Genomic DNA, 19,222 nt, shown 5'->3' on the forward strand with positions numbered 1-19,222 from the left:
AACGGTAGACAGAAGGCCCACTTAATTTATTAAATTATCCAAGTGAGTAATTACAGTTACTGAACTGTACTGATGCACATACCGTAGCTAATTAGTACAGGATATTATGATGTAGCTGCTACCGCAAGATGGTTTGTTTAGAAAAACTGGTGGAACTGGTTATAGTCACAAGGAATTGTTTGGCTTTTAGTTGAAATAGATTGTATTGCAAACATCTAGTCAGAAGGAAATATGACAGCTAATGATTTCACCCGCTGCTACTCTGTCTTGGTCACACACGATTACAGTGTTTACGCTGATGTACAAATACAAGCTAAAGCACCTGACTGAAGGATGTTGATACAGTAGCTTTTCTCTGTACATGAACAGGACTTTGCTTCAAAACGTACACAGGTGAGTGTGCAAAGGCTCAACATATCAGTTTGAGCAGTTTTACTGATAAACAGTGGTTTAAACGTGATAGAAGGACACATTTACTTTACACATTCAACATTTACACATTTATTTCCACAAAGTTGAGTATCTAAACACATTGAATACTAAAAGGAGAAAGAAAATACATGTCTCACCTAATGCATTTCAAAAGGTATGTAAAATTAGCATTAAGAATATTTACAGTGTTCTCCGTATTAACGCAGCTTGTTTAAGTCCTAAAGACATCTCTTTAGCACTTATTAATGGTCTCTCTTTTACTGTGGCAGCTACTCTTCCAAACTCCATACTTCCGCGGCTACTCTCTCTCTCTCTGTATTCTCACATGTCAAATGTCACATGACGCGGGTAAACATTTCAAAAGCAAAAAACATAAATTAAACTTTGCATTCATGATTGTCACAATATGGCAAGTCTCTCACTATTTGAACAAATATAGTAATTTGTTTTGTATTATTCTGACTTATGCTGCCATGAAAACAAATACTAATGTTCCAGAGTCAGCTACAAATATAATTTTAATGTATTTAAAAATATTAATTGTTGATTCCAGGCCAGCCAAGACCTAGTCCCCCCAATGCATCTTTGGGTGGGACATGCCTGAAAATCTCCCCAGGGAGGGATGTCGTTTAAAACAGACAGATTCTTTTGGGTTAATCTGACTTTTTTTACTGCGCTTCTCATTCATTGATTGAGCATGTGAATGCCTGCGGTTCTACAGTATCTTGTTATCGAGTCAAAGTATGTGAAGCATCGCCCTGTGAAAAACCTGCTTGTTAGTTACAGTATATCATCAGTCATTTAGTGGTTCAGTTACTTGTATGCTCATTTATTGTTGTCTTTTCACTATCAGGGCAGATTCACCCTGATCTTTTCTGCTTGATGTAGTGGAACTGAAAACATTTTTTGATATTGCCACCAAAATTTAGAATACAAACATTTGTTCAAAGACGTACATCCTGATATTTGTGCTTTAGATGATATGAAACAACACCATCTACAAGGAAGGAGTGACTGGAACTCCTGCATAAACTCTGCAGCTTCAGCTAAAAACGTCTGGATGGAGGCGGTGACTGAACATCACCCACAGTGTTTTTTTTTAACATGAGGCATGAGTTGATAGTTGGAAGTCTCCACCTGTTGGTGTTCCTCCTTTTCACTCTCCAGCCCTCCCACTTCAAATGAATCTCTCTCTTCTTCAGGGTCTCTGTTGACTCAAACCCCACTAAACTAGTTTCTGGTATTTCATTAAACTTTTGCATATACATTTTTAACTGACCTCACCTACTCAGACCTGGTTTTTCCCCCAGATTTGGCAGTAGTCGCACTTACTGTAGTACTCACTACAGGTGTTTATTTATTTATTTTTTTATTAATACTTGATGCTCCATTTTGTTCAACCTTTGTGTGTGACAGGGCTACGTAGACCCGTCCGAAAGGGGAGATCACCACGGGTCAGAAACTAAAAAGGGAGTTTTAAAGTAATAAGTTTAAATATACAATTCAATTATTTGCCAACGATGAATATCAACTACTAAAATAGTAGACTACAAACAGGCAATGATCAGTAGGAAAATAAATTCAAACCACACCATGCATGTGATGAAAGCAAATAACACAACTAATAACAAATAATAGAAATACAAAACGAGAAAAGAACCTATGGGAAAATTAAAGAAAATAACTAAAATAAACCAAAACACCAATTGCAACTGTTAAAAACATGATAAAACCAAACAGAGCAGCCAAAGTGGAAAAGCAGCGGGAGTCGAGACCATTAAACAGCAAAGCCGCATCGACGCTGAGGAGGTCGAACCAGCGGACCACAGTATGCAGTGATCAGCCCGCAGCCAAATTCACTCCGTCCTCGCGCCAGCGATGGTGCGTCACCCCGACCTGCTGGCACGTGACACCAACTGCCGTCAGTCCCACCTCACTCGGTCATTGACTGACCGCCGGTTTAGCTGTCCCTCTCTCTCACACCTCACTGCTTCGTGCGCTTTGATATCAGTGGCAAGAAAGGAGCGGCGCTCAGACGCACCTGCACTTAACCAGGCTCTAACCACGCCCCCATCACCTCCACCAATCATCTCCGGCTGTCACTCAGGTGAATGGACGAGGAGGACAGTCACATATAGAATATAATTCATGGTGCATTTAAGGAGTCAGTAATTGCATGAATTCGTTGTGATAATGTTCACATTTAAATTTTATATATTAAGACTTTTGGAAGATCCAACAAGAGGTTCTGGAAAATATATAATATAAATAATGCACAGCACGGAGACTGACAGGTGAGAAGCACAAGAGCTTTAATACGCTAATCTTGGTCGTTTTAGGCAAAGGTCGGTACACGAAAAGCAACTGGCAGAGGTACAGGTAAGTGGCAGCAAAATCATTGTCACGGTTCTACAGGCTGGCAACGGATCCGCCCGGACCGGCGTTGGTACCGGCTGAACGATTCCACAGAGACACGAAAACTTACGGACTCAGATTCCTGGGATGACGCAGGACAGCGCTGAACTAAGAGCAGTACTGGTGACTATATACACAGGCTGATTACTGATACGAAACACGTGGTGGAACTCATGAGTACAAAAACCGGAAACGGCTGCAAAATAAAACAGGAAGCTGCCGACAGACTCAGACTGTGACAGTGAGCTGCTTTACAAACCATGGACGGTGAGTTTGCTTTAAGCTTTATCAGTAAAATGCTCTAATGGAAAACTTTCATTGGATTTATTTCAGTACTTTACCAAATAAAAGTTTGGTTTGTTACTGAATGTTTGAATGTTCCTCTAATTGACGGGACAATTATAGTAACACTGTAACAAAATAAGTTTCTAAGTTATGTATCGACCCTGCAGAGACTCGTGTTGACAGATTGTTGGACAAAACAAGTCCAGTGACACGAGTCTGTTTCACTGGACTTCACTGGATTACCAGAACCCTGCTGTACGAGCACTAAGAACAAAAACAGAACGACTGTGTGTGTGTGTGTGTGTGTGTGTGTGTGTGTGTGTGTGTGTGTGTGTGTGTGTGTGTGTGTGTGTGTGTGTGTGTGTGTGTGTGTGTGTGTGTGTGTGTGTGTGTGTGTGTGTGTGTGTGTGTGTGTGTGTACATGTTTTCCTTCCACGTGGGGACCATAAACCATGTTTTTGCTATGAAGGTGAGGACACTGTGACAACGTGGGGACACTTGGCAGGACCCCACCGGTCCGAAAGCTTTTTTGAGGGTCAAGTTGTGATTTTAGGGCTGTGGTTAGAATTGAGTTTTGGTTCAGATTAGAGCCTTTATTTATGATGGTTAGGGTGAGGGAAGGCATTATGTCAATGGGGAGTCCCCACGTAAATGTAAAACACAACTCTGTGTGTGTGTGTGTGTGTGTGGGGGGGAAATTGCAGCAGAAAGTCCCAATTACCTTTGCCATTGGAGCCGCTGTTCTTTGCTAATGATGGAATCTGGCTCAGGTGAGTTTCTTTGAGGGTGAAATAGTCTGATGAGATGTGGATCTCTGCCCTGGAGACATGTTTGAATTTGTCTGGACTACTTTTATACCTATTGACTCTGTGGCGGACGTTAAGCTCATTTTAATACTTTATTACTACGACCTCAGCTTCCTGTGTTTTATATGACAAAGGTCATTTATTGCTGAACATTATCAAAGTCACACATAACGCTTTCAGATAACTAGTTCTCAGTGCGTATTTATTTTCTGGGTTGTGTTTCTCAGGTGACGTGAAATGTCTAATGTCAGCTGTCACTGAGGAAAACAACAGGATGAGCAGGTGAATTTAAACGTCTCACAAACGGATCGTAGCTTTAGCTCTGCCTTGTTTTCTGAGGGATGTTGGTGAAATGATCATTAAAGTGACTTTGTGTGTTTGGCAGGAGCTCAGGACGTCCCTCCTGCTCGTCCTCTGGTGAGTCTGCTTCCCTTCACATTCGCTGCAGCCCCAGTTGGACGCACTCATTGTGTGTGTTTCAGGTCCGGCCTCAGCCGTGGCCTCCTTCCTGGTGGGGCTGCTGTCAGGAGCTGCTGGAGGTCTGCTGCTGGGAGCCACAGCCGTCGTGGTGCTTCAGGCTCTGGAGCTTCTGGACGGAAACCAGCTTCTGGTGGAGAAGCTGCACGACTTCATGGCGGTCAGAGGAGCCAACGCGTCCCAAAGCGCCTGCAGCGAGTGGCAGCTGAACGTTGGAGTGTCCGTCCTGGCCGAGGCCTTGGGGGTGCCAAAGTAACTAAATATAAAGGTAACTTCTTTCAGTGTTTTTTAATAAGGGGTCACCACAGGGATCTGTCATCAGATCCCCTTACTGATGCAATCCGTCTATGTATCTGGGCGCAGGACTGGCACAGAAGTCACAGGCCTGCAACTCCTGTGGCAAGATTTGAACCCATAACTAAGCAAGACTCTGCAACTGCACCATTGCATTTAGACTTGAATCAACGTAATATATGTAATTAAATGTAGGGCAGTGATTCTAGACACTAGATGTCGCACTTGTGGTGAGGAAGCAGTGGTGGTGCTGGAAGTGTCCCTTGCAGGACACAGGACCAATCTATGTATCAATAGGAGTCATGGTTTTCTGTTTGGAACTAAGCTGTGTATGTTATATGTAGTTATATGATGAGGCCTCACATGCTTTGGTCAGACAGTAACTTTGTTTCTGCTGCACAGGTACGTTTTGTGTGGTACCTGATCATTTGTGTGGGTTTGTTTAATTTCTCTTTTTCTTTTGCTTTCGTTTTCTTTTGTTTATGCTGTTTGTCGTCATTCTTTGCTTCATGTTAGGAGACGACACTTGAGAGCAATAAAGTTCCAACAAAGTGCAAAGTGTCTCCATCACATCAGGAAGGCAAATAAACCAACAAGGTTTACGTGGGTTGTTCTCAGTCAGGTCATTGTTTGACTTTTGTAGGTTTTACCAAAGACGAGTAAAGATAAGGTCGGAATGCGGACATTGACTGATACAGTTACATGTATGTTCATGCTGAACAACAGATTGTCAGATTATAGTGATTATAGATCATACAGTAGATCAGTGAATTGTCATTCAGTTTGGCTCATATCAAACAATTAACAAGATTCGAGTTTTTTTCTTACAGTACTGTATGCTTGTAGTTTCTTGTAACATACGATGTGTTTGTATGATGGTTTTGTGTGCATTAAAACACTATCTTACACTCACTGGCCACTTTTTAAAGCTGCAGCTGATTTTAGAGCTCTACCCATTTCCCACAGCGTTGGGTTCTACCTCTTTTTACAGAGGGAGGTCTGACTGAAGAGGCATTGTCTGGTGCCAGTGTGTGTAAAGAAGTGACCCATGATGAAGAACCAGTTTGTTTCAGGTCATTGTCTAATCCAGAGACAACCTGAAACTCCGCACTGGCAGCAGATTGTTTAGTATTGTCTTTGCCAACATAATGAATCTCAATAACTGACTGACAACTGACAGTTGTTACATCTTTTAGTAGCTTCAGCATATGGAAACACTAACATTTAAATTGTCACCTCTTAAGCTCCATGAATCACAGATTGTTTGTATCTACTGGTTCTGCTAAGTTTATTAAATATAGCTGGTTTAGTTTGTTTTGTCTTTGTAAGCCTCTAAGTGGCTGAACACTAATAAACACTGAACTGATCAGTTTAACAGTTAACAGCACCTATGTAATAATAGCAAACCCCTGTGTGAGTAGCTGTTTGCCCAGTGTCCACTTTTAAATTCTGCTCATGAGTTCTCTTGGCTGTGGTCATTTTGAAATCTTGTTTAAACTTGTAACTGAAAATGTATTGTTTTTCTTTTTTTTATTAAATAAAAAAGCTGAAAATTATAAAATTACATTCAAAGACAAAACATGGTTTACAAACCTGCATTAAGGAGTCAGCTTAGAGGAAACTTGTGATAGCATTTGTACTGTCTTCTGTTTGTCTTCACCTTAACGTTTCAAAGCAACACAACAACAGCACATTCCAATTAGAGGTGGCGTTTTTGGCTCGAGTTGAATTCATTGTCAGATGACATCCAATAATTATTTAGATGTTTTTTCCACCTGGAAGAATTCTCTGTAGCGTCATCTTGTGAAACTGTCTTCGTTCACATTTCATATACAGTATATATATTTCATATATATATATATATATAACTATACATTAATGCAAACTGATGGACAGTGCACACCGTGCGCTTAGGGAATGAGGTGAAAGGGCAGTAACACCAAGAACGCTGGATTCAAGCTGCTCAACCTATGAGCAAAGGCGTACTGCCAGTCCTGAAGAAAGAATAAGAATGTAGTGGAGGTAAAGGAAGATAAGGTGATTAGGGTGTAAAGCTGAAGGGAATCAACGTTAACGTGATGCAGTGTTCCTAATAAGCCTGTAAGGCTTTTAAAGGAGCAAATCTGATTTTCAATGAGGGTTGACCTAAAACATGTCGAGTAGTATTATAGAATACGTCCATATTTGCTATGGAGGCTATTTACTGTATAAACAAATATGGTTTCCAGACACTTGTCCCAGTTCTGCTCAGGGGATTGCAGGCCAGCCAAGAAACCTAGTCCAACACTTCCTGGGTTGGTCTGGGCCTCTTTTAGTTGGGACATGCCTGGAAAATCTGATGACTTGGCTCCTCACTCCATCTCTAAGGAGAGGCCTAGCACTCTGCAACGTTAACACATTTCACACGCTCGTATCCAGAATCATGTCTCAAAGTAAATTAGATTATATAAAACAACATCTACAAGGAAAGAGGATGTGGACGACTAGAACTCCTACATAAACTCTGCAGCTTTAGCTGTAAAACCTCTGCATGGAGACTGTGACTGTTGAGCACCTACGTGAACATCAGTGAATGAATGTTTCTGACATTTATGAGGCATGAGTTGATAGTTGGAAATCTCCACCTGTTGGTGTTCCTCCTTTTCACTCTCCATCCCTCCCACCTGCTCATCTAATTCTCCTCCTTTGCAGTAAAGGAATCTCTCTCTTTTTCAGGTTCTCTGTTGAAGTTATTTACTTTTACTTTTGCATATAAAATATTGACTGACCTCACCTGCTCCAACCTGTTTTTTTTCCTTCCTGGTGCTTGTGTGTTTTGTTTTTTATTATTTTTTCCAGATTTGGCACAAAAAGGAAAGAGTAGTTACACTTAGTACTCATTACTTACTGACTATAATTAATCCTTTACCTTTGTCTTCATAAAAAATAGTTGATGCTCTGGTTTTGGTGAACTTTTCTATAAAAACAATTGCATGAATTCATCTAGAGCTTCCTGTCAGGATCCTGGGCTGGCTCTGTCAGCCCTTCTTTTTCTCCTACACTCCCTCACCATGCCACATCTCTGCTTTGGACCGTGCCCACTCCCTGTCTCTGCCTCAGTAGACTCTTTGCAATCAGTTCAATGTCACCTGTGTATATACCTCCCCAGCCCATCACTCTGGACAGGGTCATTGTCACCTTATCCCTCTGTCTTCTGTTAAATCCTGGTCTTGTTAGCCAAGCATTTCTTGGCAGGTAAGTCCTGCATTGGTGTCACTATTTAGCTCAGTGTTTCTGTTTAGCCTAGTTTTGTTAAGCTTGCCTTCTGTTAACCCTTTAATTATGTTAGCCACACTTTGCTCTCATATAAGACGTGCATTAGCTCATGTCCATGCCTAGCCTGCACTAGCGTTTGTCCATGTCGTGCCTAACTTTGTTTGTCAATGTTATGTTTTAGCCTTGTTGGTTACTGCCATGCCTTAACTCGTTTGTTCATGCCATGTGTTAGCCTCATTGATTCATGCCTTGCCTTAGCCTCACTGGTTAATGCTATGCAGTAGCTTCGATTTGTTCATGCCTTGCCTTAGCTTAATTTGGGCCTTACTAGTTAAGATTTGTAAGTTTTGTTTATTCATTATTCTGTGCATTTAGTGTTTTTGTCCTCCTGGTTTATCTTCGTTTAGTGTTTTGAGTTCCAGTTTGGATTAGAGACTGTTTGTTTTTTACGTTACTTTGGTTTCCCTGGCTCTGACTCTCTCTGAATGGGCCTCCAAGCACTCGAGCCGCCATCTTGTATGGCGGGTCGTAACACTTCCACGTTTCAATTTTATCACAGACTTTTGGAAGATCTAAAAAGAGGATTTGGAAAATAATTTTTACTCCATCAGTGACCTGCTTTACAAACCGTAAATGGTGAGTTTGCTTTAAGCTTTACCAGTAAAAGTTTCTGCTCTAATGAAAAAACTTTCATTGGATTTATTTTCAGCTCTTTACTAAATACCAATGTTTGAATGTCCCTCTAATTGATGGGACAATTACTGTAAGCCTGCTTTAATTAGTTTTAAAGGTTTGCTCCTCATTAGGATAACATAAAATAACATAAGGTTCAAATTTACTTGAATTGTTTTACTTAGTATTATTCAGTAAGTCCTTTTAGAAAAGTGAAACTCATTTGAGGGGACACCCTGTTTAAAGAGTGGTTGCAGCGCCCCCTCCTGGATGAGGCGCAGACCTGTCCAGCCTCCCCAGTTTTCTGTCAGTTGTAGCACGTTCAAAAAAGTAATTATCTAACAAAAACATTGATAAACACATTAGCAGGTTGTACAAAGTCCTGGTGTAGAATAAATCCGTCTGAAGGCTGCAAATATTATACTGGAGACAAAACACCAAGTCAAATTCCTCGTTCTGTAAAGTGCACTCGACAGGACCTGGCAATAAAGCTTTTCTGATTCTGAATGAATGTGAAACAGAATGATAAATGGATTAAGCTTTGTATCAGCCCGTTTACTGACAGTTTCAGCATCGGGGCTGAGGCTCCTTCGCTAACACCTTACTTCCGGTTTCCCGCCATATTAGATCAGAAAATTAGCAGATTTAGCAATTTTTTCTCAGGAAAATGTAAAGATAATTGAAATTTTAGAAAAAAAAATATTTTACATGTATAACACAGATCAATGTACAGAAATGAATTTTTGTTTTACTTTTACTCATGTTATGGTATTATCAGGTGTGGTGAGGCCCCGCCTCCCCCGCCCACTCTGACCACACGTCACTGGTACGAGCACGAAGAGCCTCGGCTGAGCTGCTCTGGACATTTGCCTTGTTTGCACAGGTTTGATGCCTGCTGTTCTTCCTGACGCAGCCCTGGCTTGTGTTCCCTCTGCGGCTTGACTTCATTTTTTCTATTAATGAGTCAATCTGGACTTCTTTTGAGGCGTTGTCCTGTGCCAGTGTGCGTTTAGTTACTGACCAGATTTATCGTAAAATCCTCTTCAAAACCAGTACGACATGCTGATGAAGAACCGATTTTGTTGCACATCTGTTTATTTATCCGAGCTGAATGAGCAGTTTGTTTGATTAAAGTCATCATCCTGCCCAGAGATTATCTAAAGCCCCACCGCGGCAGCAGATTGTCATTTCTTTGGCAACATAAAAAAATGTTTGTGGGCCAATTATTAAAATCCTGTTCCACAAGCAGCTGAACAGGTATTAGATCCTGCCTGAGGGGGAGTGGTCAGGTAGTGTGTGTGTGTGTGTGTGTGTGTGTGTGTGTGTGTGTGTGTGTGTGTGTGTGTGTGGGTGTGTGTGTGTGTGTGTGTGTGTGTGTGTGTGTGTGTGTGTGTGTGTGTGTGTGTGTGTGTGACACCTATTGTGCCTGCATATCTTGTGCCAACCAGATATGATTACAACAGAAAGTCACTTTTCACCAGAGACCTGTGCTACTGTATCAGGAGCTGCTGTTCTTCGCTAATGATGAAATCGGACACAGGTAAGTTTCCTTCAGGGTGAAATATTATATAGACGTGGTTCCCTGCCCTGGAGACATGTTTGGGTTTTTCTGGATCAGCTTTATATCTGTTGATCCTGTGGCAGAGGGTAAAGCCTATTGCTCATGCTTTCTGTTTGAGCTACTTTTCTTTTATATGACAAAGGTCATTTATTGCTGAACATTATCAAAGTCACACATAACGCTTTCAGATAACTAGTTATCAGTGCGTATTTATTTTCTGGGTTGTGTTTGTCAGGTGACGTGAAATGTCTAATGTCAGCTGTCACTGAGGAAAACAACAGGATGAGCAGGTGAATTTAAACGTCTCACAAACGGATCGTAGCTTTAGCTCTGCCTTGTTTTCTGAGGGATGTTGGTGAAATGATCATTAAAGTGACTTTGTGTGTTTGACAGGAGCTCAGGACGTCCCTCCTGCTCGTCCTCTGGTGAGTCTGCTTCCCTTCACATTCGCTGCAGCCCCAGTTGGACGCACTCATTGAGTGTGTTTCAGGTCCGGCCTCAGCCGTGGCCTCCTTCCTGGTGGGGCTGCTGTCAGGAGCTGCTGGAGGTCTGCTGCTGGGAGCCACAGCCGTCGTGGTGCTTCAGGCTCTGGAGCTTCTGGACGGAAACCAGCTGCTGGTGGAGAAGCTGCACGACTTCATGGCGGTCAGAGGAGCCAACGCGTCCCAAAGCGCCTGCAGCGAGCGGCAGCTGAACGTTGGAGTGTCCGTCCTGGCCGAGGCCTTGGGGGTGCTTTGCTGCGTGCTGTCGCTGTGTGCAGGAGTGTGTGCTGGGTTGTGGGTTCACGCTGTGATGACTAGAAGCTGCAGAGCAGCGGTGGGGGGGGGGGCTGTGGCTGTGGCTGGGACCGTGAGTCTGCTGTGTGTGGCTGCGTCTGGATCAGCTCTGGGTCGAACTCTGGAAACAAGTCTGGCCTTTATTTCTACTGTGGACTTTTCAATGTGGTTGTCTGTTTCTTTGTTCGTCATTGGTCTGACCTTTGTCAACTTACTGATACTGAACCTTCTCCATCATTATTATTATGAGTTGTCAAGTTCCTTCTTCTTTCCCATCATAGTTTTGATTTTAACTCCAGGAGCCGTTTACACCATCGTTTTACTGGCTTTGTTCTTTAAAACAAAGCTGCTGCTTCTCGTGGTCTTGGTTCCAGTTGTGTGCGCTTGTTTCCCACTAGAGAAAACACACGACTTCCATCTGATCACTGCACCTGTGCTCCTGATGCTGTGCGTGACTGAGCTTTTCAACATGGCCGACCAGCCCATCGTTTCCTTCCGGTCTGTGACATCGGCCGACGCGGTCGGTGCCGTTCACGAAGGCGTCTTTGTTGGACTCTTGGCCTCCCAGCTGTTCGCAGCTGCTGTAGGGATGTCTTTCGTGGCGTCTTGGCCCAAAGGTGGAGCAGGTAGAACCTGTGCTGGTGCTGCAGGCTGTGGAGCAGCGCTCCTCGCTGCCGTGGAGCTGGCGGCGCCTGCGCTGGGTCCGGGTCCCGCCATAGGAGCTGTGCTGGGGGCGGCGGGGGCGGCGGGGGTGTCTCTGTGTGCAGCGGGGGCGCTGGCAGCAGTGGAGCGCTGTGTGTGGGTGGGGAGGTTGGGGGTGAGCGTGGGGGCGGCTGCAGGAGCGCTGGTGTCGTCGTGCTCCCACAGCGGACTGTCAGGGACCTTCATGGCCGTGTGTGCTGCTGCCGTTCCTGCTGGACTCTATCTGCAGCTGATGCTCAGCTCCGTCCACAAACGCTGTGTTTGGCCAAACCTCAGGTTCTTGTACGGTTTCCTGTTGTTGGCGGCTGCTTTGTTGTGGTTTAACTTTGCCTGCACTGATCAGCCTGAATCCTTTGGGTTGATCCCACTGGCACTGATTCCATTTCTTGTGTGGGTGGTGCTTTTGATGCACACGCTGAATATGGACAAGTGAGTTCCTGTGGATCCACTGTGACACATGTGACAGGTCACAGGTGTTACTGTATGGAAAAAATTGTTTCTTCTTTATTCTATGCAGTTATTCTATGATTTATGACTTTTGTTCTGTGATTAATATCTTATGTTTTGTCTTCCATCTGTTTTATGTATTTGACATTTCACCAATTGTTCAATGATCGTCTCTGCCTGATGGACTCTGGACTCTAGCTCTGTCTCTGTTTGTTGAGACTTAGTGCTCCTTCCTCTCTGATCGTCAGACGCCAGTGATGCAGGTGTGAGAATGTAAACATCTTCACACACTGTGACAGGGATGAGACGGTGCATCAGTCTGACTGGGCCACACAGACGTTCCACCGTAGTCGGACAGAGGGGTTAAAAGGCACAAGCAACTTGAGGATCGTGGGCTCTTTGCATCACACCTTCGTGGTGTGTGCACTGATCTCCAGCTGGTTTTTGGTTTGTTGATGTGACAATCAACATCCATGCTTTTTATTTGCTTTCCCCATTATTTATTTTTTCCTTTATTTTTATAATAGATCACACAAAAAACAACTCTCTCATCTGCCTCTTTATGGGAAATTTCCTCCACACAGACTTTATGGAAACATTCCAGTATATGGTTTTACATGAACTGGTTGACTCTAATGTGAATTGTAGTGGCTTCAGGAGACAAAGGTGCTGAGAGGCTAAAATAGAGTCTTGTTGGTCAGATGCAAGAAGGAAAACTTTGCTAGGAGGAGGATGGATGATCAAAGAACATCACCTGGATGTTCCTGCGTCTTTGAGTCATAGCTACTCGAAACAAGCTGATGAAAGGAAACGGCTTTGCAGTGACAGCAACAGCTTTAAACTGAACAACTAAAACAAAGATGGTTAATTTTAGACAGATGTTCAATCTCTACTTTCTGTATATCTGTACATGTTTTTGTATTTGTTTTTAACTTTGTGTGTGAATATTCTATATTAATATTCTGCTACTTTGTACTTTATTCTGCGTTTTTTTACAGCTGTGAAAAGGGGATTTCTCAGTTTGGGATCAATAAAGTATGTCTATCTACTGTATCTTTCCATGTGTATATACCTATATGTATGTTGTATTTACCAGATGTAAAAGCTGCACTGCTCTCGTCTAGTGACAGGTTAGTCAGAATGAGTGGTAAAGGTCATCTGTGTCTACTATAACATGCACTCCTTTAAAGTATTAAGTAAGTATTAAACAATCAAACACAAATGTGTATGTATATGATATGTATATGTTTGTATGAGTATGTGCACATACCTTAACGCTATTATTGGTATTAGTATTAATCTCCAAGGTAAACCACAGTACAACAGTTGTTTAGTTAGTAAGGTACTAAGGTACATGCCTGCTTCTTATTTATTTTGCACCGATTGTTTACTTAACAGATTTGCTTGGTTTCAGCAGCTGGTTGCACCCCCCCCCCCCGCGCACACACCCTACAGCAGAAACTTAACCTGTCCACCAACACAGCAACATTACACATATTTGGGATTAGCTAAATAAACCGTTAAATAAACCATTAAATAAATCATAAATCAAGAACAGTATATATATTTTATATATACCCCTCTTGTTAAAGCAAAGCTTTCCATCACAATATGGCATTCAGCGTAATATATGCTGCTTGTTAAACTGCTGGACAGAAAAAAAAAAAAAATAAATGAGGAATGAGTAAGACTTTGGTCTTAACTGCTCATCTCAGCCCAGCTTCCACAAGGATGCTGCAGTTTGATATATACAGTAATAAGATCATGTGGGTTCCACTTTAATACAAATATTATAACAATCTACTTCTGCAAATAGGACAGTTTTGTTTGAACAGAAACAACTAAATGTCTGGCTCAGTCCTGTTATTTATTATTCTGTCGTGTATGGATTTCATGTTAACGGTGCATTGTAAAACCCAACAAGTTAACAGACCTAGAAACGTATGAGGAAACCGATTACCTCAAAATATTTAAGTTTACCAGACACAACAACCATTCACACACTAATGTAGGCCCTCCACTTTACATTAACCACCTTGGACTTACTGTATGACCTTATGCCTCCGGGAATCATACCCTGGACCTTCTTGCTATGAGGCGCCAGTGCTACCCACTGCACCACCATGCCACCAACTAGCACACAGCAACGTAATGATGTCATGTCCCAATGTACAATGAAAAAGGGCGAGCGCTCAAACTATGAATAGATTTATTTTACGTAAAATGTTTGAGCACCAAATAATTAAAAGTAGGTTAATTGTTCATAGACATGAATAGTTATAAGTTCTATCATAGTATAACGCCCTCAATCTTTATAAGATAGTAGAACTATTCAAGGTTTACAGTGTGGCACAGTCTGTCAGATTCCATTTCAAACTGCTTTATTTGGATTGTTAAAGAAGTGACTTTAATTTCTGTTTACTTGTGTCTTTCCTCCCAGTTGCTTCACAAATGTACAGTACAACTCATTTCAATACAGGCCTTTTGCTTCTTTTTAGCCCTTGTTTGATTGTCAATTCATCCGGTAACAACCATGTGTGATGTTCTGACTTTGCTTGTTAGACCAGTTTTAGTCTCTCTTTACTGCCTGTATACGTATTAGCCATACACAGCTTTGATAGAAATCTGGCCACAATATAATGACAGACTTGGAAGAATCAGCTGGAAACGTTTAAGAGCAAAGGGAACTTGACTTTGACTTTAGGTGCATTTTTGTAAGTAATGATGCATCAAACAGAATCATATACATTACATTGTGGATTGAGCAGTTTCATGTACAAATGTACAAGACATCCACTGCCTCCTTAGAAAAGCAACAGGGCCAACAGGTGAACACACACAAACTGAATTACACAGTTACTCAGTCTTCTGTGAGTAACGTGCATATGCTTTCCCCTCATGGTGCAGCTTACAAACAAACACAGAACACATTATAAACACACATGAACACTTTACTTATTCAATTCCACCAAATTTATAACACTAAAACTCCTCCAGGACCACGGTTTGACACCACTGCCCTAAAGGCTTCAATTTTAAAAACAGGGCAGGTGAGTGTTACACCTTAACAGTTCAGTACAACATAATAAACAAAGGTTGTTTTGAAATTCCTGGGCGTTCACATCAGCCAGGACCAAACCAACAGGTCTCTGTTGATTACAAGGCTCAATAGAGAAAACACGAAAACACTGGTGAATCAAAAGCTGCTGACTTTGTATCGAGAGAAAGTGTCCTCACACTAATAAACACAACCCAAAAGACCATGGGCCTCTCTGACCCACTGGAAGACACGGCAAAGCCTCGTATCTGAGCAGAACCAGGAAAACCCTAAAACCTGGTTGTGTCTCTTCACTCTCCTGCCATCGAGCAAGAGATACCAGAGAATGAAAAGCAGAACAAATAGACTGAAAAACAGTTTTTACCCCTGGGCCATCAGACTCCTAAACACTACAGTACAGCACGCCAATACAGAGCAGACCTTTGCATATTTATGTGTACAGTAGTCAATGACTATGTGACCGTGACCAGTGTGGGCATGTGTGTTCTGTTCAATCCTATTCTATTCTATTGCCGCAGAAGCTACTGTACATCCATGTGTTGTCTTATATTTCAGCAGCACCAGCAAGTGAAATGCCTGAAAAACCAACATCCTCACAGGATCCACAGTGGATCTGCTTAGCACCAGGGCCTTTCTGTTTTAGCCAGGTTAGCATGCTAACATTCCATTTTCTAAACCTTGACCTGGTGGCGAAATGAAAGAGCCCACAGTATAATACATTAAGAGCAGGCTGTAGGAGTGTGAAGGCAGACAACAGCCTGCTTCTCCTTTGTTTATTATGCTTTTCTTTAAACATATTTCAACAAGTACATTTATAAAATGACATTGTTTCACATACATACAGGTTTCCAACATTTAAGAAGCAGGGAAACAGTCTATACAGTATGACACCAAAGCTCTTCCACAAACATGGCTTTGACATATCAGAGTTAAGATCGCTCCAGCTTCCTTTGCTTAGTCAAGTAAAATCCACCTATGAATTACTTAGTCTATATCGTTATTCTGGCTTTATTACACTAGGCTTCTTCACCTATACTGAACAGGGCGGTCCCGGCTGGGTCCTCACTGTTATTTGGCGTCACCCGTCTGAGGAGGTGAGTTGTCGCTGTCGTCCTCTCAGGAAGAGGAGGTGAATCCTGCAGGAGCAGAGATGGAATGAGGGGCAGGCGTGTGTCCGAGGCCTTGGTATCGTCCAGTGGATGAAGGGGACGCGGGCATCGACGTAGCTGCCGCCGCCATCGTGTCCTGAGAGGTTGCCGTCAGGAGTCCAGTGTGCTCCGTGTGTTCAGGTCGAGATGACGCCCCGAAGTACATCTTGTTGGGACGTCCCAGGAAGGTACGGCCTGGGGAGTAAATCAGCAAACCAGTCAGCAGTTAGCCCACATGCAGAAGGTATTAAAGTTTAAAAAACCTGACGCAAATAACTGTCTTTAAATACTTCCCAAATGGAAGTGATTAAACCGAGCCTCTCACCAGCGTGGCGGACCTGCTCCGTGACGTCAGCTCTAATATCCGAGAAATCCCACATGGCCAAAAAGCTGTCGAAACATGAACCCTCCTCTGCTTCCTGGGTGGAGGGATAGACAGAAAAAAATGATAAATGACTTAGATTCTCCATCTGTCTCTGTGGAGCTAGTGGTAGCATGAGTCAATGCTCGAATCAACACCTTCTCTGCTCTGATGTGCACAACAACAAAAACAAAGCATCACCTGCACGTAGGGCTTATAGGTAAAAGTGTAATGATGAGCAATCGCAGCCAGAAACATCTCTATGCAGATGATGAAGTCCTGTAGACAAGTGAACACGAACCATTAGTGAGGAGCTGAAAGAAGACCTAGAACCTCAACAAAACATGGGGGGGGGGGTACCTGCAGGCCAGTAGCCACAGCCTCCACACTGTCCCAGTCCCAGGTGTGTTTGTCAGAGATCACACCAACCTTCACCAGGAATGCGATGAGAACAGCCTGCCTGCAAACAATAGCAAATGAGCCACTTGCTGCTCCACAGTCAACCTCTACCTGTTTTTCCATCCTCACCAGAAGGAGACAAACACCACCAGTTTGACACACAGGAACTTGCCCACAGGCCTAATGGGAGTCAGTTCCTCTTTCAGAGCTCGGTACAGCAACACCAGACAGTACATGGCAAACTGAAACACAAAGACAGACATATTTAATATTTGTCCTTGTATGAATAACACACAACGAGCCAGACACATCCTACCAGCTGAGATATGTTGTTGACTATGACCAGGTAGGACCAGGCATTCCTGAAGCTGAAGTTGGCCTCATCGTAGACGCCACAGAGCTGGCAGATCCTGCACACGCATTATCAGTGCTATCGCCATTGTTACAGCCAGAAACGTGCAGCAATTCGGCTTTGGTTACGGAAACTTACAATGCTATAACCGTGGTCACGGGCCTGACCACGGTGTACTGGAGAACGCCCAGCTTACACCTGAACAGCAGCACCCTAAGAGAGGGAAACACTTGAGTGCACACGCCGGCTCAGCTAGCGTCCATGTTAGTGCTGTAGGTCTCATTCTTACTCTCCCATGGGCCACGGGGGGCAGCAGCACAGCGGGGGGAGGTGGGGCTGCTGCTGCTGCACCTCCAACATCAGCACCAGGCTGGGGTACTGGTTACTGAGGAAGTTCAGCAGGAACACCAGGAAGTTGTAGATGACGTAGGCCTCGTAGCACTCGCGGCAGGTGTCCACGTAGATGGCCAGGCTGGGGTAGCGCAGAGCCAGCCACTGGGAGGCGGAGGAGGCGTTTAGACAGAGACGTGACCTCAGTTTGCTTAAAGAGCTAGTGTGCTTTATTAGATGGAATGCAGCTTAGTGATCTCAGATGCTTTAAGATTTGACACACAGGGAAATGTGTGTGCAGCTGGATGTCTGGTCTTGTGATACTGTCCCACCGTCTCCAATTACGCCCTGTTTCCATAGCAACAAAGTGGCATAATATGGACAGACTACTGCATGTTTGAGTGTGAAGTGTGTGCGGTTGTGACTCACACTGTCCAAGCTGTAAATCGGCACCATCCATAGAATTCTGGTGAATAAAGACACAAAGATCAACCACACAGTAGCTGCTTTGCCTCAAGCCATTTATTGCATGTACCTACACTAATACCAGCTGGAGTCCAGTGTGTGTCTATTCACCTGATGATTGGTTTCTGCAGCTCCGGCTGGGTGTAGTGCACCATATGCTGCAGGATCCCCCACAGTGAAACTGGAATCGTCAGAAAGACGAAAACACCGGCGATGAACCAGGCTTTGCTGTGAGTTCCAACCTGGACAGAGCGTCAGTACAGTTTTATAATTGATATTCAGCAACCACAGCATCATATACTGCATCTAGTGTGGTAAAGAGGCGGGTTGTGAGGATGGAGGGATACAGGGGATCTCCTGCACCTTGTCTTTCTGCAGCTCCCAGATGCACAGCGGCACCACGGCCACCAGCAGAAGAGCGTAGAGGAGCAGAACCAGAGGGCGGATCCACCGCCTCCACTCTGCACAGGTGCATGGCATGATGGCAGCTTCACCCAGAGCAGTGACTACCAGCACATCCTGAAGCACAGGCCTCACTGGACGAACGGCCGCGAGAAACACCTGAAGCAGAACATTTAAGTTCCAGATAAAGAAGAACGTTTCACTCAAAGGAGGTAAAAATAGCAGTTAGAAAATAGCATTTTATGGTAAAACCACGCCTGAAAGACGTTTTAAAGTTACTAGACAAATGTTATAACCCCAAAGAGTATCTGTGTAACAGCTTAAATGAATATTTAAATACCTATTTGTCTCGACAGGTAGTTAAACCGCACCGTCGAGCAGTAATAGCTAATCAGACGTAAATCTTATGATACACGGTAAAAACATCATTTTGGTGGACACATAAACTGTAAACAGGATCCGTACCGTTGAGGCTGAAGACGCTTATTAACAGTGATGCTGGCCTGTTTTCCCCCGAGGTCCTGTTTCTGTTACCAGGCAACGCATCTCTCCTCCGCCCCACCGCTCGGCTCTTACGGTACCGCC

The 19,222-nt window shown here is 43.4% G+C and overlaps 3 protein-coding genes across 7 annotated transcripts in view; 2 read left to right on the forward strand and 1 right to left on the reverse strand.

Moving 5' to 3' along the window:
* Nucleotides 1-6,305, forward strand: part of LOC114868450 (uncharacterized) — a 14,086-nt gene extending 7,781 nt beyond the window's left edge. The window contains exons 1-5 of one of the 5 annotated variants that reach the window (XM_055513676.1): nt 2,366-3,114; nt 4,166-4,220; nt 4,324-4,355; nt 4,433-4,683; nt 4,779-6,305. In XM_055513676.1, coding sequence (XP_055369651.1) covers nt 3,108-3,114; nt 4,166-4,220; nt 4,324-4,355; nt 4,433-4,671 — 333 coding nt within the window. In that variant the 5' untranslated portion in view covers nt 2,366-3,107 and the 3' untranslated portion in view covers nt 4,672-4,683; nt 4,779-6,305. Of the gene's footprint in view, nt 1-2,365; nt 3,115-3,869; nt 3,903-4,165; nt 4,221-4,323; nt 4,356-4,420; nt 4,684-4,778 lie in introns of those variants that run through there. The other 4 variants (XM_055513672.1, XM_055513666.1, XM_055513665.1 and 1 more) reach the window with 4 other exon arrangements.
* Nucleotides 6,306-9,922: 3,617 nt separating this feature from the next.
* Nucleotides 9,923-13,175, forward strand: LOC114868444 (uncharacterized). The gene is made up of 4 exons (XM_029172041.2): nt 9,923-10,176; nt 10,433-10,487; nt 10,591-10,622; nt 10,688-13,175. The coding sequence occupies exons 1-4, from the start codon at nt 10,158-10,160 to the stop codon at nt 12,106-12,108; spliced, it is 1,527 nt and encodes a 508-aa protein (XP_029027874.1). The 5' UTR covers nt 9,923-10,157; the 3' UTR covers nt 12,109-13,175.
* Nucleotides 13,176-15,895: 2,720 nt separating this feature from the next.
* LOC114868664 (transmembrane protein 184C-like) overlaps nt 15,896-19,222 on the reverse strand; it is a 3,612-nt gene continuing 285 nt past the window's right edge. The window contains exons 1-12 of the mRNA XM_029172466.3: nt 19,103-19,222; nt 18,599-18,796; nt 18,347-18,477; nt 18,200-18,236; nt 17,730-17,935; nt 17,579-17,653; nt 17,405-17,498; nt 17,218-17,330; nt 17,050-17,149; nt 16,891-16,968; nt 16,654-16,747; nt 15,896-16,523 (exon numbers count right to left, since the gene is read on the reverse strand). The exon at nt 19,103-19,222 is cut by the window's right edge and continues 285 nt beyond it. Of these exons, the coding sequence (XP_029028299.2) occupies nt 16,297-16,523; nt 16,654-16,747; nt 16,891-16,968; nt 17,050-17,149; nt 17,218-17,330; nt 17,405-17,498; nt 17,579-17,653; nt 17,730-17,935; nt 18,200-18,236; nt 18,347-18,477; nt 18,599-18,715 (1,272 nt within the window). The 5' untranslated portion in view covers nt 18,716-18,796; nt 19,103-19,222 and the 3' untranslated portion in view covers nt 15,896-16,296. The remainder of the gene's footprint in view (nt 16,524-16,653; nt 16,748-16,890; nt 16,969-17,049; nt 17,150-17,217; nt 17,331-17,404; nt 17,499-17,578; nt 17,654-17,729; nt 17,936-18,199; nt 18,237-18,346; nt 18,478-18,598; nt 18,797-19,102) is intronic.

Source organism: Betta splendens, chromosome 2, assembly GCF_900634795.4.
Source record: "Betta splendens chromosome 2, fBetSpl5.4, whole genome shotgun sequence".
Classification (NCBI taxonomy): Eukaryota; Metazoa; Chordata; class Actinopteri; order Anabantiformes; family Osphronemidae; genus Betta; species Betta splendens.